This window comes from Cygnus olor, chromosome 18 (genome assembly GCF_009769625.2).
Source record: "Cygnus olor isolate bCygOlo1 chromosome 18, bCygOlo1.pri.v2, whole genome shotgun sequence".
Classification (NCBI taxonomy): Eukaryota; Metazoa; Chordata; class Aves; order Anseriformes; family Anatidae; genus Cygnus; species Cygnus olor.
Window position 1 is genome coordinate 11,600,407 of NC_049186.1, and position 24,059 is coordinate 11,624,465.

At 55.9% G+C, this 24,059-nt stretch overlaps 1 protein-coding gene across 2 annotated transcripts in view; it reads right to left on the reverse strand.

Annotated features, from left to right (window-relative positions):
• Positions 1–24,059, reverse strand: part of SLC39A11 (solute carrier family 39 member 11) — an 87,865-nt gene that overhangs the window by 40,785 nt on the left and 23,021 nt on the right. The window contains exons 5-6 of one of the 2 annotated variants that reach the window (XM_040530929.1): positions 19,704–19,848; positions 4,734–4,856 (exon numbers count right to left, since the gene is read on the reverse strand). In XM_040530929.1, the coding sequence (XP_040386863.1) occupies positions 4,734–4,856; positions 19,704–19,848 (268 nt within the window). The remainder of the gene's footprint in view (positions 1–4,733; positions 4,857–19,703; positions 19,849–24,059) is intronic. The other variant, XM_040530930.1, reaches the window with a different exon arrangement.

A 24,059-nucleotide genomic window follows, 5' to 3' on the forward strand; every position in this document is an offset into this window, starting at 1 on the left:
CAGATTCCTCTAGCTTTTCACATCTGCTTTGGAGACCTCCCCCTCTTCCTCCTCCCCAATTAGGCCTGGATGTAGCCGTGCTGCTCTCTTACCGCAGCTCTCAAATGCTCTGCGCAAAGTTCAGCGCGCCTGAACGAGGACGGCTGCCCAAAGCCCCCCCTCTGCCCCGTGAGGTTTCTGTGCAAGGACCCAGCGATGCAACCCGTTTGGGTCTTGATTCAGCTGAAAATGAACCTGCAGCCAGGGCCCTGGACAGCTCTGGGCAAGAGGCAGAGGGACCCCGGGGAGCAGCACCCCCGGGCGGCGTGCCAGCGCTGCCTTCCTTCTCCCAGCACGAGCTGACGCGCTGGTGGGAACCCAGAGCACTCGGAGCCCCCCTTGGCTGCAGATGCCGGAAGCCAGATCACTCAGAGCACCAAAACCCTCTTCAATCTCTTCCCCATCGATTTCCCCATCAAATTCTTGCAACGAGACTCTCTGCCTCGCCGGGCAGGGATCTATAGCTGTCAGCAGCCGGAGCGCCGCAGACAAAGGAGGAACGGCTGCGCTTCCACGGCACCGGCACGTCCCTCGCTGGGGGCTCCAGGGGCTCCTTCCTTCGGATTAGACTTGCATGAGATAAATCAGCACCCTCAGTACGGCTATTTATAAAGATTCGTTAGCTCCCGTCTCAAAACCGGTGGGAGAAAGGAGGGAGAGACAGAGCCAAGCCCAGGAGAACCGCAGACTCCTGAAAGCTGTGACCAAGTGCCACTCGCAGGCTATTCACACAAGTTGTTTCACGCGAACCTGCACAGGAACAGGGTGAAGGGAGAAAAGCACCAGAGGAAACGCTCTCCTTTCAGAAGCCTCCACCCAGGCACTTCTCCCTTGCCGTTTCATTTACTGCTACGATGCCCACCACAACCACACCTGCACGAGCAGCACACATCAGCCCAGCCCGACACCCCGCGCCTCTCGGTACTGCCGGCACTTGTTCTGTTGCGTGAGCTGGAAACGTGTATTACGTGCTAGAGCGGCTCTGTCAAAACCAGGAGAGATGAGCAAGCTTGCTCCGACCCCTCGTCTGGGGGTGGCCTGGGAAAGAGAGAACAATTTGCTAAAGAAAACGGTAACACAAGCAGCTGCCGTCCCTTCCCGAGGTGCAGGAAATAACGGCACGTTCAATTCTCTCCCCTAACGGCTGAGATAAATCAAAATTACTTGCGAATTTCTGAGATTCCCAAAGGCCCGGTAGTCACTCCAAGCCCCTTACGGAAACGTTTGCCCGTGGAGCCGTTAACGTCTCTCGCTCCCCGAAGCCCAAGCGCTCCCCTTTGCACCCTCCGCCCGTCTCCACAAGCCCTGGCTGCTCCATTAACTTTAAGCACTTGCAACGAACGCCCGGCAGCAGTCGTGTTTAATTCCGTGGCATATGGGCTCCATCGACGCTTCCTCCCACGCCGAGCAGGTTCAGCCCCTGGTTTGCTCGGGCACAAACGGGAGAAATTCCCGGGGTGCTGGGAGCAGGGGTGCGAAGCACAAGGGCTGTGCCCGTGACCCGCAGCCAGCCGAGGGCCCCTCAGGGTGGCACGCGTGGGAGCAGGCTGCCCGTGGCCCCGTGGGCACCCCGGGAAGGCCCCCAGGGCTGCTCAGCACCCTCGGCTCGCACCCCGTGGGCGAGGACGGGGAGCGCAGAGCCGAGCAGAGCTTCCCGAGGCTGCCCATGAGGTGTCAGCAGCTCGTTAGCAATTAGCAGAAGCAGGTCGGGCTCACCACTTGTGCGAGGCGATGCCGGCCAGCACACCCCTTCCTTCCTCCGACCGCCAGCTCCGGGCGCTGGGAAGCCCTCGGCGGCTGGTTTGAATCTGCCATCTCCCTTCGGTCATCGGAGGCCGCTGCCCTGCGTGGTGCGGCACGGAGCAGGCAGGAGGGCGGCTGAGACAAGGTGACACACACATATACCCACGTACACACGCACACAAGACCAGGGACTTGGCGCAGGGAGCTCTGCCCCACCACCACACTGCCAGCTCTCCTGGGGCAGACCCGTCTCCAACCAGCTTATTTCAAGCACATCAAACTGGGATGGAAAAGAGAACAGGGATGAAACCACTCCGCAAAATCAACCCCGGGCCCCACCTCTTGTGCAACAAAGAGGCACTGAGTGAGGGCCAAAAGCAGCAGGAGCGGCTCTGGGGGGTCCCAGGACCGCAGAGACCCGCAGCGGGGGGGGAGCACCGCAGCACAGGAGGCGGGTGGCACCGCTCCCCAGCACAGCCCTCCGCAGCGAGCCGCCGGGTGCCAGCCCCTGCTGCCACCCTCCCGTCCGCCTTCCTGCAATTTCTGACCACGAGGAAGCCCCAGAAGAGAAACCGCATCAGAATTAACAGCCACAGCCCTCGGGAAGCCGAGCCAGACGCACGCTCAGAGCAGCGCCCACGCATCGCTCGCGGTACAGCAGCGGCACGCTCTGCCTTTTGAGGACACCGCCATCAATCTTTTTTCATCTTTTTTTTTTTTTTTTTTCATTGTTTCAGGCTCTTTTCGAGGACTGCTGCCAGCACCTGGCTCTCAGTCCAGCTGTTCTCCCCGGCGCAGAGCTCCCAGCTGATGGTGAACGCCAGGACCCGGAGCCCTCCTCGCTCGCCCCGCACCTCTCCACTCCTGTTCCCCTCCGGCTCCTTCTGCCAGCACGGCAGGAATTTCAGGGAGCCCCGAAAGGAGCAGATGGGTGTCAGCGAACAGCTGCTCCCCGCCGTCGCACTGGCACGCTGCTCTTATCTGGCACCTCCATAAGAGGTTTTAATTACTGCGAGTAATTAAGCACCGCACCTCTGCTGGGAGGGCTGCTATCCCCCCTCGCAGGCAGGTACGGGGAGGGCACCACGCGCCGCAGGCTCCCAGCGAGGCGGAGAGGAGCGGGCAGGGACCTGAGCCGCGTGTCTGCTCCGATCAGAGCCGCCAGCACGGATCAGGGGAGCTGGAAATGGAAGTGCAGAGGGAGAAGGCTCGCTTTTAAGGAACGAGTCCCCAAACACCAGGAAAGCCCAGCTGCTAGCAAGACTGCACGCAGAACAAAGCCGCTGAACGAGGAGCTCCTTGCAGTTGCCTGTGCTCAGAATAAGGGCGCTTTTTAAAAATATCATTAATTTACCGCTAGCAAAAGCGGCAGAGAAGTGCAGGGATCAATCCCACAAAAAGCAGGCAGGGAAGAGGCTACAGGAGTGCGATGCTCCCCGTGCCACCGTGCTTCGGCTCCGAGCAGCCGGGCGGTGAGAAGCAGCACCACAAAGTGCTCAGAGGTGGTAGCACCGGCTCCTCGCCCCACATTCCCCAGCACAAACCAGTGCCATCGGCCACGGCACCGCGCTGGGGACAGAGAGGGCCACCTGTGACACTCATTCGCACGCCGCGGGGACTGCGAGCCCAGGCTGCTGGCAGGATCTCACCCCTCTGCCCCCCCACCCCCACCCCACATAACAAATTCATTTCCAATGTTTCTGGCAGATAAAAGAGGTCCCTGCATCTGCTCAGGCTTTCAGCATGGAAGATAAATAGAGAGTGTCATGACTCACTGTCTATTAGGAGCCTTCATTTATCCAAGCGTGCACAGGAGCTTTCATAAAAGGTTGTTTAATTCAGCATGACTGACTACCACTTGCTCTCAGACACACGATTATTGCCGGGATCCGTCTCAAGTTCGGAGTCAGGAGGATGCTGGAGCACGCCAGCAGGCCCTGCGCTGGCACCAATCCCCGGTCCCGCACCCCCAAAGGGCGGCAGCTGCCGAGCAAAAGGGGAGCCTGGAGCCTGCACCCACCAAAAGAAAAAAGCACACAGGGAACAACCTGAAAACAGACCCCAGAGTAATGGGGGAGAAGGGAAGGAAGAGCAGGGGAGCTGCTGGCTGGGTCTGCCCACCCTGCTCCAGCCGATCTCACCCCGACACCTTCCCCGATTCCCTCTCCAGGCCCAAAAGCACAGCGTGCTCCCACTGCTCCCTCGGGACCCACGAGCGGCAACCTGCTGCCTGCAGCGCTTGTGGCACTTGCCCCGGAGCAGCCCTGCTGGCCCTGTGCCCCACTTTACGAGTGCCACCTCTGTCCCCGCAGCCCTGATCCTGGCGCAGAAACTTCTCCTCCCCGCAATCCATCACCGGGGATGGGTGAAATTGGATGAAATTACTGCTCTAGCCCTCCGTGCCATCCTTTATCTAGAGCGGCCTGAGAGGTCCCGTAGAGGCAGCCAGGCTGTACCCGGAGCTTCCGTGCTGCCCCCCTTTATCTCCTGCCGCCGGTGATCCTTCAGGCTGCCAGGCGATGCCTGTGCTGGTCCCAGGGAGCTGCTGCTGTGCACTTGGGTGCGCTTGAGGACGGGAAAATGAATCCATAATGCGGCTCTTAATTCAGACAAAGAGGCACTTGAGAAATGCAATAAAAAAAGAAAAGGGAAGAAACAGCAGAGTTCGTCCCAAGTTTGTCCCGGACAAACCAAGCCTCTGGAAATCTCAACCACGTGCATAAAGCCAGCGCCTTGCTCCTCCACAGCTGCAAAAATTCACTCCCACCACCCTCCAACCCCTGTCCGTGGGGATGATGATGCCTCAGCAGCCGCTTCCACGAGGAGGTGAAGGACGACGGAGGTGGCCCAAGTTTGGAGCAGGGTCCCCGGAGCAGGGGGAGCAGCAGGGAGCGAGCGCCTGGCATGGGAGCAGCCTGGCCCCATCCCTAAAAAACAGCAGGATATCTCACCGGGACAAGAAGCAGCGATGTGGCAGAACTCCTCGCGGTGACCTTGCTGCCACCGGAGCCGTGTCCTGGCGAAGCCCCGAGCGACAGAGGTGACACGGCACCAGCCGCACACGTGGTGGAAACCTGCAGTAAGAATGAGGCCAAGGTGTTGCTCGCCCCTCGGGGTGACACAGCTGACTTCGTGTCAAAATAGAGGAGGAGAAGTGCCAAATGCCTCGCCACTTGACGTCTGCGGTGTTTAAAGATTAATTTCGTGGGGAAGAGCAGCAGCACGACGTTAGATGTAATTACATGCACCAGGTCCTTTTAAGCAAACTAATTCATGCTAACTTCCAAGAGCTCTTTAAAGAGTTCCCAGTAGATAAAGCGTATTGCTGAATCATTTTATGCTGAAATTTTACACATTTGAGTTAATTTAATCACTTCATTTCAGAGGGCTGAGCTATGTTCAGATCTCTGATCTCTGGCAGGGAACAGCTTCTGATCTTAGCAGGATCAGACGCGCCGAATTTCTGAAGTAAGAAGGAAAGGAACCCCATTACCTGCTTAAAAGGACACCGGGCTCTTATCAGGAAATGAGACGGGACCGGCCCGGCCCGCAGCGGGCTCAGATGATGATCACAGAGCCGTGGAGGCAGCAGCAGGATGGGGCTGAAGCCGACCTCCACCAGCGAGCCCCAGAGGCACGTCTGCAGCCACGGGCTCGCCAGCAGCGCAGCACAACGGCCCTTGCTGGGGGAGCTTTGGCATCGCCCCCCCCGCAGCCATCATCACCCCACAGAGAAGCACGGCAGTGGCTATTGCCACCTGCTTTTCATGACGCCTTCTCTTTACATCGCTTCCAAGACACCAGACTACAGACCGCCGAGTTGAGCTGCTCAGTTCCTCCCCATTTTTCCCCTTATTCCTCCATCCCCGCGTGCCCCTCATTCAAAGTCATCTGTAATTCTTTTATTGCATCCAAAAAAGGGCCTCTGCGGCTTCAGCTACAGAAATTCTCTTTGCAAATTAATTAAATTTGTTGGAAAATAAGAACCCATGAATCAATGCATGAGGGCCCAGAGGCTTACACCGACACGAGAGCCGCTCCACGGCGCTCTGCCCACGCCTGCAGCCCAGCCGCACACGCAGGGTGCTGCGCACAGGAGCGGTGCAAGCCGACGCGTTAGCACCCATGTAGAGGCAGGAGCTGCCCTGCTCCGAACGCAACGCTCGGCAAAACTGCACCTTTCCAGAATTAGCAGCTTTGTTTAGCACCAAAGCCTCCGGATCTGCCAGTTCCCCTGCCTGGTGGGGCAGCAAAGGGTTGCTGGAGGAAAGGGGCTACACTCACAGGCTGAAAAGTAAAATTAATACCTGGTTTCTGAGAAAAATAAATGAAGTGCCCTTTGTTCTCAGCAGCTCAGCCCTACAAGGTAAAAAATCAATCCGGCTCCCCCCACGGGGACAAGCTGATTGCGTTTATGCCCCCTCTCCAGCAAGACCAACCCATCGGGCTGCTGGCAGGAACGCGGCCCCCCTGGCGCACTGGGATGAATTCTGGAGGGCCACATCACGAGGGGATCGCGCACGCAAGCCGGACACCCCCTGGTCCACAGGAACACCTTCCAGCAGAACAACGACAGCGGGTTTTGCAAATAGAGCACAACGTGCTCTGTGGGACCCCCTCCCTCCTGCCCCGGGGAAGCCGTTCCTTGCGGGTGGCAATGCCCACGGGGAAGGAAACGCATTAAACTGAGCCTTGTCCAGAGAGCAGGAGACACCTTCCTATGCCAACAAAAGGATCCCAGGCTTTTCCTTCTGCATGACAGCACCTCCCAGCCCACCGTTAACTTCCTGATGTTCCTATTTTAGGCAGTCCCTAGGGTAAAACCAGGAAAGCGAAACCAGGGCTTGACCTGCAGCTCATGTCAGGTGGGCAACGGCAGCAAAACCCTCTCAAAATTTTATATTAAAAAGGGCTCCGAACCACCACCAACATACATTATGGGGATTAGCGAGGCTACTTTTTCTTTTACCCTCGAATCCAAAGCAAATCGACGTGTCCCAGCCTGGGGTGAGGAAGCTGAGGATGACTCAGCCTGCAGACCCACATCGGCCCTCCTTCCTTCCTTCCTTCCCTCCTTCCTCCGCTGCGGTGCAGGACTGTAGCTGGGAAGCACACACACACAGAGGCAAAAAAATCCTTAAATTTTCCTCTAGTATTTCCATAAAGGACCGTTTTAAGTAGCTTTTATCTGTGTTTCTATTAAAAAAGAACCCTCAGCACTAAGCCCCAGAGCCAACTCCAGTTTCGAGCCGAAGGTATTGCTGATTCCCGCACGGACAGCACTCCGTCACTATTGAAATTTTAAAAGCCAAATTTCTCAGACACCTCGCCACGGTCTCGCAAAGCTGCTGAGGCCCACCCGGAGAATAAGGCACAACTTTAAAGAATTTCACCCAACAAACTGCATTTTCCCAGCTCTCTCCTTGCCCGTGGCGGAGCCGAGGCTGGGGCAGCACCGGGCCACCGGCTCCGGGAGCATAAAACTCAGGATGTGGCACGGGGGACAGTCCCCACGTGCACACAAGAGACACGCCTGGGCAGAAAGAGCACAGAAAGCGCCTCAGTGACTGCTTTTAAACCTGAGCTCTGCCTGCAGATGCCACGAAGCGCCGCCTTCTGCTTGCAGGGAAACAACCCCGCCGCAGCGCCCGGCCGGATCCCCTCGCTAACAAAGAGGAGCCACCCGTTGGCAGCAGAAATCAATAAATAAGCAGCACTTTAATTATACGTAATTGCAGATTCAGTGCGATTCCGTAATGGCTTTGAGGCGGTTCGCACCATCTGCTGCGGCAGATCCGTCCCGGGGCTTTGAAGGGGAGCAGCCGCCGCTTTGCTTCGTCGCCGCAGCTGCCCCGGGGCCCAGCGGCACGTGCGGAGGGTGGGGAGGGCACAACGGGGCCGGGGGCGAGCAGCCTGCTGCCGTGCCGAGACGCAGATGGCAACCAACAGGCTGCAGCTTCAGGACTCGCAGAGACACACGGCTCGAAAAAAAAAAAAAAAAAAAAAAAAAGAGGCTTCTTCTGAGCTTGTAAGAAAAAGCGACGAGAAACCACCAAGCCTTAAAAAAAAAAGGGGGGGGGGGGGAAGGTGTTTTTTTTTTTTCTCCTCCGGAGCTCCCCAGAAGCTGAGTGCCAAAGCCCCGCGGCAGCAAAGGGGAGGGACGCGCGGTGCACAGGCACCACTTGCACGGGCAACCACGTCCAAAAGGGGCAAGCACCAACCGATGGCAGGAAGCTGCCTGAAAACGCCGCGCGGGGCAGAGCTCTGCTGCTGAGCAGGCGCTGCACCAAGCCTGGAGAGCCGCGGGGTACTTTCGGCCAGAAGTAAGAATATCAACGTTTTTTTTAAATCCATTTTGTAGGACAAACACTTAAGCCGCGGGCTTCAGCACCCAAATCAAGATTAACCAGCAGAGCGAGGAGGAGCTGGGGGCGCGGGGGGCTTGGAGGCAGCAGGAGGGGCCGCATCCTGCCCCTGCCCGAGCAGCGTCGTGCCTCCCTCGCAGGCAGGGGCTGCTGCCAGCACGCGGCTTGGCTCCTGCTCGAGGTGCTGGGGCTGTTCCAGCCCCAACAGCCCTCCTGCTTCCGGGGCCCACTGAATGAAAAAATAATAAAAAAAAAATAAAGAAATAAAAACTCAAAAGCATCACTTGAGCGCTCTGCTGCAGCTATTTTGCATGGGAACAGAGACGGAGAAATTCAGGGCGCAGTCTCCAAGCGGGGGGCTGCGAGGTGAGGACAGCCCTGCTCCCTCTGCTCTCGCCCTAGCTGGGAGCAGCCTCCTCCAGCACCAAGCAGCAGAGGACACGAAGAAAAACAACCAGGAGGCCAACAATCACCCGCCCAGCCGGGCTGAACGCCGCTTGCACCCCACACGGGGATGAAATAAAGCCCTCATTTAAAACACACCGCAGAGAAGGACATTAGGCGACGGGCAGGGTGGCTAAGCAGCTAACCCATTAGACAGGCACAGCTTGAAACCAGAAGTCATTTCAGCCCAGCAGAGCCCATTTAAAAAGCAGAAAGACGCTCTCTAATTGGGGTTATTTATTCGGCAGCTCTCCCGGCACAACAGAGAACTCCCGCGCGGACCTGCCCCGGGCTGGGTGAGGATGGGGCCGGGGCCACGGCCACCAGGCACGAGGTCGCCCGGGTCCCCTGGGCATCACCGAGCGGCTCCGGGATGGGTCAGGAGGTGTCAGAGGGATCCGAGGCAGGGCGGCTGCTTCAGAGCCCTTCTGCTTTCGAAACGAGGCAAGATGAGAGGGAACCTCCGCCGTTAGGGTTCTCTCCTTGGAAAAGCACCAGCAGGAGCTCGCTCCCTTCAGACACCGGCAAACTCAAACGAAGCAGAGCCAGGGCAGAGGTCCGGGTGCCGACAAAGCCTCAGCCACAGCGCACACCTTCCCAGGCAGCAGGGGCTTGGCGCAGCGCGGGACCCGCAGGAGCACGGCCCCTGCTACCTCTGCCCCTCGCAGAGCTTTTTGAATACTTAAAAATCACCCCGTTATCGTGCTGCAGCTCCTGCTCCAGCCCCTCTCCAGCCTGCCCAGCCCAGAGCAGGGTCCCTGGGCTTCCCGGCACCCCTGGGATCGGGGAAACGCAGCCGGGGTGGGCACGCACCCGGCCGCACGAGGCACTGCTTTTGCAGGGGCAGGGACAAAACAGCTGCGGAACAGCAGCCCGGGATTTTAATGGTAAAAACCACCATATGCAAAGACCCAAACATCTCCTTCCTGCACGGCTCCGCAGCCCAGCACCACCCCAGGACCGGCGTCCTCCTGCACCCTGCGGCACAGGGGAGCCCCCAGCACGCCGGGGGCCGCTCCGGGCGCAGGTCCCCCGGGAGGAGCGCGGCTCCGCTGCACGGCCCCTTCTGCTGCTTGCGACGTCGCTTCCCGGGGTAGCCCGCGGAGCCAGCTGTCTCCTCACCAGCCTGTCGGGACGCACAGGCACTAAAAATAACATCGAAAATATTGATAGTGCTGAAGTCACCCTGATGTCACTGAAGACAGGCGTGCGCTAGGTGATGGCTGCGCTGCAGCAGCTCCGGGATTTGCATAGCGTGACTAACATCAGAGTCTTCTTCAAAAAATATTGTTCGAGTGCTCTGATCCTTCAGCTGACACGTATTCGGCTTGTCTCTAAGCATCTTTGCCCAACAAGAGGCTGTGAAAGCCCCCGGTAAATGCTGGCCCACCCCTGCGGTCACCCCGACCCGCTGCCAGGTGGCAGGAAAGCAGAGCCCACGTGGCCGGCCCCAGCAGGGCACAGCAGCTGCCAAAAGTCTTGAAAAATTCTTCCTCACACCAAATTCTTGAAAGCGGACTTGCCATCACATCCCACCTGCCTATGAGCTCTGAAAACAGAAAGATACGGACAGAAGCAGGGGTGCGCAGGCCAGCGGGCATCGCGCAGGTCGCGTGGCTGGGTTTGCGGGGTACCTGCGCCGAGCAGCAGGGCTGGCCCTCCCCGGGATGCCCCTAAACGCATCGCTGCAGGCAAAACTTGGCTGCTGTCACCTCCACACACCTCCAAAAGCAGCATCTCTACCCCTCTCCTCTTGTCCTGCTCGTCTCCCTGCAGAGGGTGACCTTCCCCCGTTAGGGCGCACGGGGCAGAGGGGTCCCTGCCACCCCCTGCCCCCAGGGCTTGCCAGGGGCACGGGCACAAAACCTGCCCCGAGCACAAGGGGGAGGTCGTGGGGGAAGCAGCCCAAAGACGTTCAAGCAGAGGCAGCACAAGGTGAAAGCCGGAGGGAGAGCGGCGCCGAGCTGCTCTGCCCGGAGAAATCCAAAACCCTCCGAGGAGCTGAGAAGTCTGAAGATCCAACCACGTCTGGCACTGCTCGGTTAAACAGCCAGGGAGGCCTTTTAGTACCAAAAATTATGCTTGTAAAAGCACATTAATAATTAAACCCCCATCTAATATATTCATGCAGTTTTTGCATACCGCAAGTAGTAATTAACATTTAAGTATCAAGTACACGGAAACAGATATGGACAGGTTAAAAATGAAGTTCCATCACAATGGCTCTGGAAGCTATTTTTCCCAGGGCTGCAAGCTAAAAATAAGGAAGCCAGCCAGGTCCGTACGGAGCACACGCTGTGCGTTTGCATGCAGCACACGCTGGATGTTACAGCCACGCACACAGATGTACCCAGAAAAAATTCCAGCACACGTTTAAGATCCCACCGTCTGCCCTGTTTCACCACCAAACCTCTCTGGTCACCTTCACTTCCCAATTCCCACGTGCGCCTGCGGTGGCTGTCAAAATGCCCCCTCCCCCCCAGGATTCACAAAAAAAAAAGAGGAGGAAATTGCAGTAACCGTACAGCACCCTGCACCAGGGCGCACCGACGCTGCGCTCACAGGGTGCACGGCTGTGCCAGGGGATCACACGCTGCCGTGATGTGCACGAAGGACACCCCCGATCCTCCTCGGGAGCACGGCGGGGCAGGCACCCCGTGCCTGCAGCCCCATCCCCAGCACCCCCACGGTGCAGGAGCTGCAGGGTGCCCCACAGAGGACACCGGAGACCCCGGGCAGTGCAGTTGCACCTCTGCACGTGGCCATCGGGTGAGACAACTCTACCTGGGCAAACACTTTTTTTTTTTTTTTTTGTGCACTTTCTTTCGCTGTTTCTTACGAGCTGAGTGCTCCGAGGTGAAGGATGACTTCTCTGCTGCGCCCTCCCCTGCGAGGCTGCAAACAAACCCCGGGGAGCCAACCCCACAAGGTGCTGCGGGGCCAGCAAGCGGAGGTCTGGTTCCACCGCCCCGAAGAGCAATTAAGGCATGAGCGTGGTGTTTATCAGAGCAATCAATGCTCGTAGCTGGGAAAGCTTCCTGGGGGGGAGGAAACAAAACATCGATTTTTAGTGAAAAGGCATATTCCGTCATCCTGTGCCATATACCACACGGAGAAGGCTGCACGGAGAGAGCCTGGACATAAATGACTGTCTCAGGCCACCGTCACCTGAAATGGAAACGTGCTGGAATTGAAATCAGATGGGGGGGGAAAAAAATCAGCACCACAAATCACACAAGTGCTGCCATGATTAGGAAAACAAACCCGCTGCCCTCAAAAGAAATACAGGTTCCTGACCCTCCGCACCAGAGCCTCCCCGCCCGCTCCATGGCAGGGACACCTCGCCGAGAGCTCCCGGCCGCAGCCCACCAGCTGCAAATCAGAAATAGGGCCAAAGCCTTAAATCCCCATGTTTTAGGGTCACGGGTTCAGCCCCACAAAGGCATCCCAGCACCCAATCCCCAGTCTCAGCCGGCACGCGCGGTGCCTGCCGGACCTCTGGGCATCTCTCGGAGGATCAGGAAACGTTTGTGCAGCCTTGCAGAGACAAAAAAAAAAGCCTTGCACAAGTGCCCAGGCTTTTATGCAATAAAAATTCGTGTTCCCCCGTGCCCCTTTGCGCACCCAGAGAATCATCATTCTGATTTTGGAGAGGTTTGCGTTTGCTCAGAGCTGGCTTGAAGCAAAGCGGAGACTGGAAGCGCCCAGCACCCCCAAGCAGCAGGCACAGGGCAACAATTAAAAATCCCAAAGCAGCACAGGCTCTCCTATAAATAGACCCCGCTGTGGTCACATTGCAGAGTGTGCAGGTCACCTGGAGGCGTAAGAACCACGCAGCGGATCAGCAAACTGTCTATAAATACACACGCAGGGGGCTGGGGACTGCTTCAGCTCCTCTCGGGCAGGTTTGGGATTGTCCAAGTTCCCAGCCCCCCAGTTACAGAGCCCATGAGACGCGCTTTTACTCCCTTGAAGAGGCATCATCCCTGACGACACAGCTGTGCTATGTTTTTATACACTGCTACCCTTAAAATCATTAAGTTTTAATGTGGGGAACAACCCATTTCCTGATGTAATTTATTCCATTTCCTTCATACACTTCATGGTACGTGCCCTGGTATTTCTTTCTCCTACCGCTGCAACACTGCGGCTGCTGGAGATCCTGATTCTCATTCCACTCCCCAAAAGCATCCTTAGGGTGAATGAGAATTACGCCTGTCCCCACTCAACTGAAGAACCATATCAAGAAAATAAATGAATTATTGTGCTTATTGAATGAAGACAAAAAAACATCCACTCCAGAGGCAACGATGCTGATTGCTGGTTCAGCTCAGTTTAATAAACCTCGAGATTTAAGGGTTTCTTGGAGGCAGCTGCAGGGGAATGGTGCTGCTCTCCCAAGCCTCACTTGTGCCAATCCCCTTCCAGCCCGAACCAGGGCTGAGGGGGGATTCCAGCAATCCAGGCAGCTTCCAAGCCCCAGGACAACCACTCTGGGAAGACAAGTGCTGGAGATATTCCTCAAGGGATGTTCTAGTGCCCTGTTACCTCGCTAGGTCAGGAGATTTATAGCTCGAGGACCAGTTACAGCACCAGAGTCCCCGCCGGCACCGCGCTCACGCACGTGCGCGCACGCTTGTCCGAGCTGCCAGAGCTGAATCACCAGGCAGAGGATGGAGATGAGGTTGAATAGCCTCTTTTATAGGGACGCAGCATTAAAAATCGAGTGAAAAAGAGGTAACAGATTGTCAGGTGTAGCCAGGAAATTAAAGCTCCTTGATAACATTGCACGGAGGTAACGAGGCTCGATTTGGGAAATGACTCCTGCGGTTACGAGCCCAAAGCACCACCGAAAGCGCCTCTGCTCGCTGACAGGGCTGATCTCAGAGCACGGGTCCTAACCGGCACGTCACTCAGCAGGCTTTAATGAGTCTCCTGGATTAACAGATCGTGCTTAAATGGAACGAGAGCAGAGCAGCAAGCACGGAGCAGAGGCTGCGCGGTCCCTGGCACTACCTGAAGCCCGAGCAGGGCTGCGCAGGCTGGGCGCGCTGCAGCGCCTGAAAACTCCTCGCTTTCAGGGCTAAGAGAGCTGGACTGCAGAGCAAACAGGAGAGCAGGAAAGCCACGTCCTCGCACTCTTAAATCCGTGCCTGCGTTGACACAGGCGGGATGAGAGGTTTACAGGAAAAGGCACTTCACCGACAAAAGCCCCTCCGTCCTCAGGTAGCAGCTGGCCCCTTCCGTGCCCGTGCCGGCAGCGCGGGATGCACGAGGCATTGCGGCACAGCACACACGCTGCAGCAGGACCTGCGGGGCACAGACACCGACGGTGCCAGCCCACACCTGACGCCGAGCAAGCTCAACTTGTGCCGTCCTCGTCCACCTGCACCCCCGCTCGAGGGGGCTGAGCGCTCCCCCAGGTCTCACCGAGAGGGAGATGACGGAAATATCGCCGTAGCTCTCCTGCGACTCCGGTAGCTGAGCAGACCGAAGCAGAAGCTGGGAGCGAGGCTGAGCCCTTCTGGACACGCTTCACTCGGGAGAACGCTGGCTGCAGCCCAGGAAATAAGGCTAACGAGAAGCCACGAAAGGCACTACTAGTGTGGAGCGGCAGGCAGCGGTGCGAGGTGCCAGGAGCACGTCACACGCAGATGTCCCCCTGCGGAGAGGGCCGGTTGCTTCCCCTCGGCACGGCGCTCCCGGCTTTCCGAGCGGCCGTGAAGGCAGCAAACGTGGAGGCAGCTCGTGCCTCGATGGGCGGATAAAGCAGCTGTCCGTGCACATCACAGCTCTGTTCAACCGGGAACGAAACAAAGGACAAAGCTCCCAAACGCTACCCCAGCCTTACTCGGAGCAGCTGTTCCTCAAGGGCCCAAAACCTTTGACGACCTTCCAGCTCCAGCTAAAGACTTCTCCGCTTCGAAGCGCGGCTGAGCTCTATGAAGACCCACCAACACCCCAAGAGAACCTAAAAAAAAAAAAAAAAAAAAACCACCCAAGGAATTTGGGAGCCGTTTTGCTGGTGTTGCTGCGGTCTGGTTTTCCTCCTCCTCCTCCCTATTAGTAACTGATAATAGCAGCTGACAACTGATGGGTAAAAACAGGCTCTGCTCCTCCATAAAGGAGAGCAAGGTTCTGACCAGGATAATAGGGGCACGAGCCTACGTTTGAAGGAGGCTGTTTATCAGTTCGAGGCACTGTGTGCTCCGAATTTTTGTAATTTCGAAGCTCTGGGTGTATAAATCCACATTTAGTCACGACCATAAAAACCAAGCGCAGAGCCCAGCCTGACAAGGATGGCCAATAATGGCTCGAAATGCTCCGGAAAGGGGCATTAGGAGGTTTTTAGATCGATACAGACATAGCCAGAGGCGTTCCTCATCAAGGCCGGCTATTAACATGCAAAATGAATTGATGCCTTCGGAGCGCCGCCGTTCTCCGGGCCAAGCACGGTGTGAGCGTGTCAACGTTATTACAAATGCAGCGGGACCGCCTAAAACTGGTAGCCATCCCATTTTGCAGAAGGACCCCCGTGTAGGAGAAGTTGTAACGACTTAATGAACCTCTCGGCTGCACACACGAGGCTCCGGCTGAATATTACCGCGATGAATCACGACGGGCTCCACGGCCGGAGAGGTTTACACGGCAGCGCTCCTTCACGGCCCCTGCTCCTGCTCTGGGAGGAGGGAACAAGGAGGAAAATTACGGGGAATTTACAGCAGCAAACCGCCCCCACAAGGGGCACGGGGGGCTCCTGGGGAGGAGATCTGCCCCCTGGTGCCGGGGCTGCCGGCGCAGAGCTGGGGCCGGAGCTGGAGCTTGGTGGGCAGGAGGGCGAGAGCAGAGGGCCCTGTGGGGCTGGGACCCATTTCCTTCTGGGTTCTGCAAAGCCTCTGCTGCAACGCTATCCCCAAGCCACACCGAGCTTCAGTTTTCTGAAATACCTCGCTATATCCCAAACCAGTAAATGGAGGCTTCCGCACCAGCCGCGCAGCAGAGAACAGCCCCTAAAGGCAGTGGAAATGGCACCAGCTGCTGCTCCCCGAGCAAGTGCTGCACAAACCTGCCACAATTTCAGAAAGAACGGGGCAAAGAGGGGATTTTCTGGCTGGAGGGACACAATGAGACGACAGAGGCAAGCGATACCCGCGCTGCTGCCTGCTGCTTCGTACAATTCAACAATTCAACTCATGTCCTCTCTTTTTATTGCTCTCTAAGAGGTTTTGGCTCTTCTTTTATCTCAACAGCTCCTTTCCTTCCTTTCATCAGAAGTTTATTACATCATTACGGGATTTTAACTGCCTGTGCCCTGATGAAAGAGACGCTGCATGGACAAGGTCTGCTTCTTCTCTCGTACAGTCGGCGGCAGCAGCCCCGGTACAAAATAATTTCCTTTGTACGGGAAAAAATGAAACAGAAGTGGACAAAATGACAGCCTCAGAAAGGAGGCAGAAAATTAAGAGTAGAGACTGTGTGATGCTACTGAAACGGGCCCAGAAGTGGGGTCTGGGGGCAGTGCTGGGGCTGGCACTGGCGGTGCCACCAGCACACCCGCCTGTCCTACCCAAGAGCCTCCCCAGCCAAAACATCACAGGAGCCTTGGCCAGAGAGGCCTGCACAGCACCGCAGCTCAAATTTAAGGAAAAAAAATAGAAATTTTATGTAGCAAGGCTTGTCCGTGACGTCCCCAATCAGCACGGCTCATTAAAGTAAGCCGTTTAATGAAATTTCATTTCTTAACTACACTATTTCCGACACCAGCTTTTTTCCCCGACTACTATTCCCATCTGGGTTTACTTACTGAACATCTGTGCAGGAGCGCCACAGTGCCCTTTCCTAAACCTCGCCCTTCCAAAAGTCAGCCAAGTCATTAAAGCAAACGCTGCTACCCCTGAATATTCGGGACTGAACCGCGTTTGGAGCCAGATGCGCACCACGTCCGTGCACTGCTGTGCCCTGGAGCGGGCGAGAGCTGAAGGCGCTCCCAGCCCCTCGCTGCCATGAGATTCAGCATTTTCCTCCAGGCACTTGCCAGTCACTTTGCTGTAACCTCCTCCGCCACAACGCACCTAGAAAGCATCTCCTTGGACGCAGGAGATCTCTCACCTGCAGTACAGCAGCAGGAATATTAAAGCGAGAGCGAGGGAGGCTGGTTGGGAACATCGTTGCCCTCCCACTCGGCTCCGTAATCTGATTTGGAGCGACGTGAATCATTCCGCACCAGGGCGCCGGAGAACCAACGCGCCTCGCTGTTCAATATCCAGCTTGTGGAAGCATGAGTCACGGCTCAGATTGCGAGGTGCGATGCCGTATGTAAATCCTTTCTGAGAACTACCCAAGCACACCACGCACGTAGCTGCGATTTAAGGGGCCAGAGGCAGACTCCCAGTCCTGCGGAAACGCCAAGAAACTGCAGCCTTTGGCGAACCTGCTCAAAGCTTTTCCCCCGGTTTAGCAGACCCAAGTGTGCTGAGATGCCCGAGCCCTGGGTGAGGTTGTGGGGTGGGGGCAGCTCGCAGCACCCCGCTGCAGGCAGCACGGCCCCGTTCCCTCTCTGCGCACCAGTCACAAAACAAACGCGCAAACAAACCCTCCCCACCTTTATCGCAATCTGTTCCAAGGGTGGGAGATAGAAACACAGATTACGTCCGCTTCCTAGCCAGGTATAGCAAAGACAAGGCTGGATTCACTTTGGTTTGTAGTAACGAAAGCCTAGCGGTGACCCCGGTCACTAAATACTGAGTCTGGACCCACGTTTTCACAGCAATTCGTGCCAAATCCGCCTATACTCCATTTCACACGGACACATGCGTTACTCCATGCACCCAGGAGAAGTCAGCCCTCAGCACCTCCCATAAAATCCCGTTCGGAGCCACGTCAGTGCCTGCAATCGGGTGGGAAGGAGGCCGTGCTCTGCCCCGCCGCAGGACAGCATCCCCGGGGAGCCCACGGGAACGGGCAGGGCACCGGGCACGGCAGCAGCCTGCGGGAGGGAACCGGGGGCAGGAGGAGCAGAACAGCCCCGGCCACGCATCCGCAGAGCAGAGGGAGAGAGCAGGAGAGCAGGCGCCCAGCCCAGGCTGGATGGTGCCGTGCTTCCCCGCTCCCCGCAGCCTGCACGCGACGGCAAACCAAGGGATTCAAGTGATGGGGAGGAACAGAGCCACCCCAGACACGCTGCTGAGAAGAAAGGCAGCACGATTTTATTTTTTTTCTCCCAAAAGAATGGATACGGGATAGATCTAGCCATTGCATTTCCTCCATCTCCCTTTCTACAGGTCTAAACCAAACCTTCTCGCTTGTTGGTTACCCTCAGCAGCTACACAGATCCCACTAACCAGGCACGACCGCAGTCGCTTCTGCTCTTTCACAGCCAAGCTCAATACATCCAAATCTCCAGCAGCAAAGACACGCAGGGCTCTGGGGAGCTGCGTTTTTATGCTTCCTCCCCTCGCTTCAACAGCAGTCCCCCTGCTCCTCTCCTCACCGCCATCCCCAGGCAGTAAAGACAACCGCAAAACAATGCAGCTTTGGGATTTTTTTGTTTTGTTTTGTTTTCGCAGCTTTAGTGATTTTAAAACATGTAAATATGAAGCAAGGGTCAATGATTCAACAGTGATTAAGTATGAAACATTCCAGTTAGTACCCATTAGGCTTGGAAAATACCCATTACGTTCCCAAAGCATTCCCAAGAGCGCAGCCAAGCAGAGCCCAAGCTGCCTTCTTGGAAGGCCTGATGTATCTTGTGAAAACACCGACTTCATTTCGGTAAGCAAAAGAATAACAAGAGACAATAAAAGAATTAACGTGTTGTAGATTCTTAATACCATTTCCCCAGAGAGAGGAAAAACAACTGAGCCTAATGGAAATTTTCTGTTCTCAAAACCATTTGCACTGTTATCGTTTGCAACTATGAGAGAAGAAGAAAACATAAAACCCAGCAGTTTAACTTTCTGAAAAATCACAGGGCTACCTACTTTTTTCTTGAAGAATAAAATTAAAATGCATCTGGGACGTAAAAGTTTCCACCTTACAAAATCACAAATAACCTGCAACAGCCTTACAGACCGCAGGGCTAGAGCAGCCTTCAAACATGAGCTTGTCCCAGGAGCTACGAGACGTCACGGACCTGAAGCCCGCTGAGTCTAGCGCAGAACTTCTTTTCATCCCTTTGGAAAACTCCAAGCTGATATTTCAGATCCTGAAGAATCCTGAGGATTTGAAACACTTTAAGAAACATGCAATTAAGCAATGCAGTTAAATAACAGAGCCCGGTTGCACCATTCTTTGCAAGAAGGAGGATCATTTCTTCGTCTCGATCTGCTCCCAATTATACTCGAGATATTGTAAACTGCTATTTTAGTTTCTCTCCAACCAAGAAAAAGCAGAGGAGCAATAAGATTAATTCACCAAATTACATTTTCTTTGTCTACTGAAAAGCTGCTGTTAAGCAGCAGGCTAAGAACCGTGCTGCCTCCGAGGCAGGCAGCTGGGCGCGAAGGGGGCCGCCACCGTCCTCCACGAACACCCTGGAGCTGGGACACCCGACAAGGCGCCACCACCTCGAGCGAGAAGTTCCTTCTTTAAAAGCTATCTGAAGAGGAGATAGCTGCCAACAGGACATTTTATATTCCACGCTTTGGCAGCTAAAATTCTATTAACCTCTAAAAATAAGGAGTGATGGCATGATGGCCAGTCCTCATCTATAACTGGGGAGGGCCACCGAAGGTCAGCATTGTGGGGCACCTTCAAGGTGGCATTACTTGGAGAGGGCACGGTTATTGCTCGCTGCACCCACGCTCCAAATAAACTTATTTCAAGATAAGCTGATGATTTCATTTCCCTGGTGAATGAGATATCTAATTATCAATAATTCACAGGCACAGACAGACGTGCAAGTGGTTTTGAGAACCGAAGGAGAAACAGAAGTAATGACTCCTGGAACGAGAGCCAGCACAGAGACAGATCCAGAGAGGGGAGAGGAGGTGCACTCTGCATGCACGTGTCAAAGCCAATCTAATTTCAATCACATACGTTACAGTCTAGGTGCCAGCTTAAGGGGGTATTTTCCCCGCACACTCTGCGGTTGGTATATGACAGGATGCTTGCCTGGATGGTGCCCAGCTCTACCTATCCGGATGGACAACTCGCTCTCGTAGTCCAGGCGAGAGGCAGGGTCGTGCTCGTATTTCTCTTTCGCCGCTCGTGGGTCGTAGCTCAAGGCAAATGCCGCGTGGGGGGGTCCGCTGAAACCCTGCAATGCAAGAGACAAATTCAGGCTTTCCCCACATCTTCCCCGCAGCCTTCTCCCAGCCCCATCCTCAGGGAGCACCACGATCAGATGTTATGTGCACAACCACGGTGTTATTTCAGTGGAACCTGGCCAGAGGGGCCTATGAACTTCAGTCTCATTTGGAATATGTTCCTATACCATTCGTAATCCCAAGAAAACAGAGCGGAATGGCCAAAGCCAACACTGCCCAGCTACGTGTAACGTCTGCAGGGAACTGAGCAGCAACCTGCAGCGAGAGGCATCCCACAAGCGAGTCCTGCCAGCCTGGACACAGCTCATGAGAACCTGCTGTGACTCAAGGACGTGCCAGAGCCTCCAACTGCATCGGCCAAAGGAAACCTGCAAGACACCAGCTCTGCCCTCCCCAGGGCGCTGGGACACGCAGCGGGAAGATCTGCGGTGCTGGGTGCCCCCAGGCTGCTCAACCCAAATGGAGCCCAAAGTTCCCGACCCCCGGCAGGGCTGGGGCGTTTCCACCAGCACCAGCAGCATGCACAGGACGGATATCTGGATTGTGCCCGGTGCCACTGGCCGGGAACACGGGCTTAGCTGCTGGGCTGCTGGCAACAGAACAAACGGTCGTGCCCCGAACAGCCAGCGGCAGTAACGGGAGACTCGTCGGGTAAGGTCACGTTAAACAAAAATAAAGGTTAAAGATGAATAACTAAACTGTCTATTCTCCCATCATTTGCATAATATCGTCTGACCAGCACTATTAATACTCATGACGGATCTGCTGCCTGCTCTCTCCTGCAGTTTAATCAGGGTGCTTTCACCTCCTTTAACCCAGCACCTGCACGAGGTGCTCGAGGTTGAACCCGCCGGCAGCAGGGAGAGACTGCCCGGGGAGGAACTGCACAGCTCGTCTCAGCAGCTGGAGGAGCTGAAATCCAGAAATACGGGCTTTATCCAGCGAAACCCGGATGGCTTGTCACCGAGAAAAAAGAGGGGAATTTCAGCATCATGACCCAACTGGGGTCAGACGGGAAGGGACCAAGAACAAAAGCTCATGGGCATGTCCTGCTGCTGGCACCCCTGCAGCTTGGTCTCCTTGTGCTCCTGAGGAAATACCAGGAAATACCAACACCACACCAACCTGAGGAGAAACAAGGACAGGCATCTTATTAAGGAAGCTACAAGCACCGTGACAGCAGCTTTGCACGCTTTGTCACCACCAGATTCGTGGCTTCCCCCAGCCCAAAGGCAGCTGCCTCTCCCCTGGGTCTTGTCAGCACAGAGGGGCACGGCCAGAGCCTGCAGCACTCTGTGCAGGACAATAACCCAGCGAAGGGGATAAGAAATCTCTCGTACAAGCCCAAGCAGGCTGGCAGCATGCAGTGACCTCTGTTACCATCACACAGCTACAGCTGGAAACAAGCGGGCTCTTCCTGAGGTCGAGACCACTTGCCCCAAAGTTTGCAGCCCTGCAGAAAAGCCTCCTCCAGCTCCGTGCCGCGCTCTCGGCACAACGTGGTCCCCAGGGATGTGCTTCCACAGAGGCAAACTTGAAGATATTTTGGATTTCTATTGTAAGGTTAAGTCACCTCCCCGTTGGCGGGCACAAACACACAACTCCATCAATTTGGAAAAATATTAGCGACCTTCAGCGAGGCACGCGATTTATTCCAACTGTGATTGCTCTGAGTCACTTCAGTCCGGTCCCTGCATGAGTCCCTTAATTGGAATGTGTCAGTGGGTTAAAAACGCATTAGGAAGAGACGAGGAAAGTCAACCCATATTAATTAGTTCACGCCACTAATTAGTATTAACTGAAATAACCACGGGGGCTGATTATTTCAGAAAGCCTGATGCAACGAGAGACTTGGACAGGAAGACCTGGAGAGCTTGGAGGAAAACTATTCTGGGACAAGGGAGTCCCCACCGTGCTCATTTCTGTTTGCGGAGCTACAGCAGGAAGGTCGTTAGGTTTTCATAGCCCTTTTTAAAAAAATAAATAAATAAAAGAGCTCTTTTTTTTTTAAAAAAAAAAAAAAAAAGCATCCTTGCAGACGGCAAAGAAAACCCCACCCCACGCAGCACTTGTCTAAGTAGGCACAACGTGCTTTTGCTACCAAAAAGCCAGAGCAATCCTGAATTAATTTGTACGGAGACATGCCCCTCTCCTATTAGCACCCCGGGTGACACAGCAGTCACCAGGGAATTGATTTCCTCCTTCTCTGGTCAAACACCCCGGAGCCGCCCTTATCGATGGCGCACCACCCGGCACACGGCGGTCCCGGATTGCTCACCGGGAGCTTTCACGGCCCTGCCCGCTCCTCCCACGCTGCCTCCGCCCTGCTCTCGGTGAGCTGTGCCGTGTTAAATACCCAATAAATCAATCGGGGCATCCATTTCCACCTTTGCACATGACGCCCAGCCGAGGAGGTGCTCGAGGTCCCGCAAGGCAGGAGGCGGCAGGAGGCAGCGCCGTGCCTCGCGAACGGCAAATCCAAACGGTGCCTCATCCTGCTCCACCATGGCACTCACCACCCCAGCCCAGACCCTACCAGTGTACCAGGAATATTTGCTGCCACTTGCACAGAAAGGGGGCTTTGACCCCCCTGGGTTTAAATCAGGAGGTGTTTTTCCCTGGGGGAGCAGTCGGTGGGTGCAGGGCCCCCTCGCGAGGTGGAGTTTTGGAGAACAAAGCGGCCGCTGCCCTCGCCATTCCGCAGCCCTACCCCTGCACCTCGCTTTGATCAAAACCGAACACGTATCTCTACTTATATGGTCAGCAGCACTAAAAAGGGACACACTTCAAAGTGGGAGCAAAGCAGCCAGCTGTAAAACTGCGATATTTGGGCAAGCGCCTCTCTGAAAGACAAGAAACAGGCGTGTGCGCATCTATCTCTGCTAGGGCCGGGCCGGCGCTCCTGCGGGGCTGCACGTAGGTGCTCAGGCCGGAGCAGAGCGAGTCCCAGAGGTGGCAGCAGCAGCAGCGACCTGGGGGAAGCCAGCCCAGGCCCCCAGCTCCTGGCCCCCAGGGCCAAAAAGCCACCCCAGCCGGAGACCTGAGCGCAGGACTCATCCTCCTGGAGGCAGGCTCTTCCCAAAGTGACCCGTGCCGAGGATGTGCAAACCCCCCTCCCGACCCCTGCTGTATGGGACTGGCTTCTCTCCTTTTTCATGTTCTGCCTTCCGCAGGGCAAAGGGATAAAACAAAAAGGATGAAGCATCTGCTTGCTTTTAGATGAAGCAAGAAAACCCCAGCCCTATCGGCCACGTCCTTCCCCAAGGACGCGGCAGTGAGGAGAGGAGCCCCTCCGCGGGGTCAGGCCCTCCTCGGATTCCCCTCGCTGCCAAGCCGGCCTCCTGCATGAGCTGCTGGCTGAGCTGAACTTAAACCGAAGGAGGAATGACAAGTGGGTGACACCTTTCAGAAATAAGCTGCTCTTCCCCACCCGACGAGCAAGAATAAATGAATAAAGAACTCGGGACGACAAGCCCCGATGCTCCGGCTGGGTGCGGATCGCTGAGCGCCCAACGTGAAGGTGCTGCCGAGGCGCACGGCTCGGGGAAGGTTGGAGACACGGCGCTTCCAAGTCACTCTTGTCCTGGCTTTTCACGCGGCAAGCATCCTGGCAGTCCTGCAGCAGGCTCCTCCAAGCCCGAGGAGACAAAGACCACAGCCCATCAGCTAATAGCAGAAAGCGTTTCAAGGGGGAAAGGAAATGGAATGAATCGTACTACCTTATTTCGTAAATAAATAACGTTGCGAACTCGTCCAGGAGCTAACACGGAGAGGGAAATAAGAGGCAGCAATAAGCCACGCCGCGATGGTGCCCGGAGGCTCTCATTTCACGCTTATTAAAAGAGAGAAAGTGGTAACAGAGCGGAGGCCAGAAAGCGATAAAAGGAGAAGAACAAAGCAGGGCGGGGAGCCAGGACAGACGGGGAGAGCTGGCACATCTGCAGCCACGATGGACACAGGGTGGTCGCATCCTGCCTGCACCTCGCACTCACTCAGCTTCGCTGCTCCTGCACAGTGCCGGGAGCGGTACAAAGGCTGTGCAGCAGCAGAGCCACACGTCTCCACCTTCCCTCAGGCAGATTAAAGGATGTATAGTGAGAAACGTGAAATAGGGTCAGGTAGAAAGGACAACGGCTCCCTTAGAAAGGGCTCGGGTATCAGAGAGGGAACTTCCAGGGGAGCTCAGCTGGCGGGGCGCAGA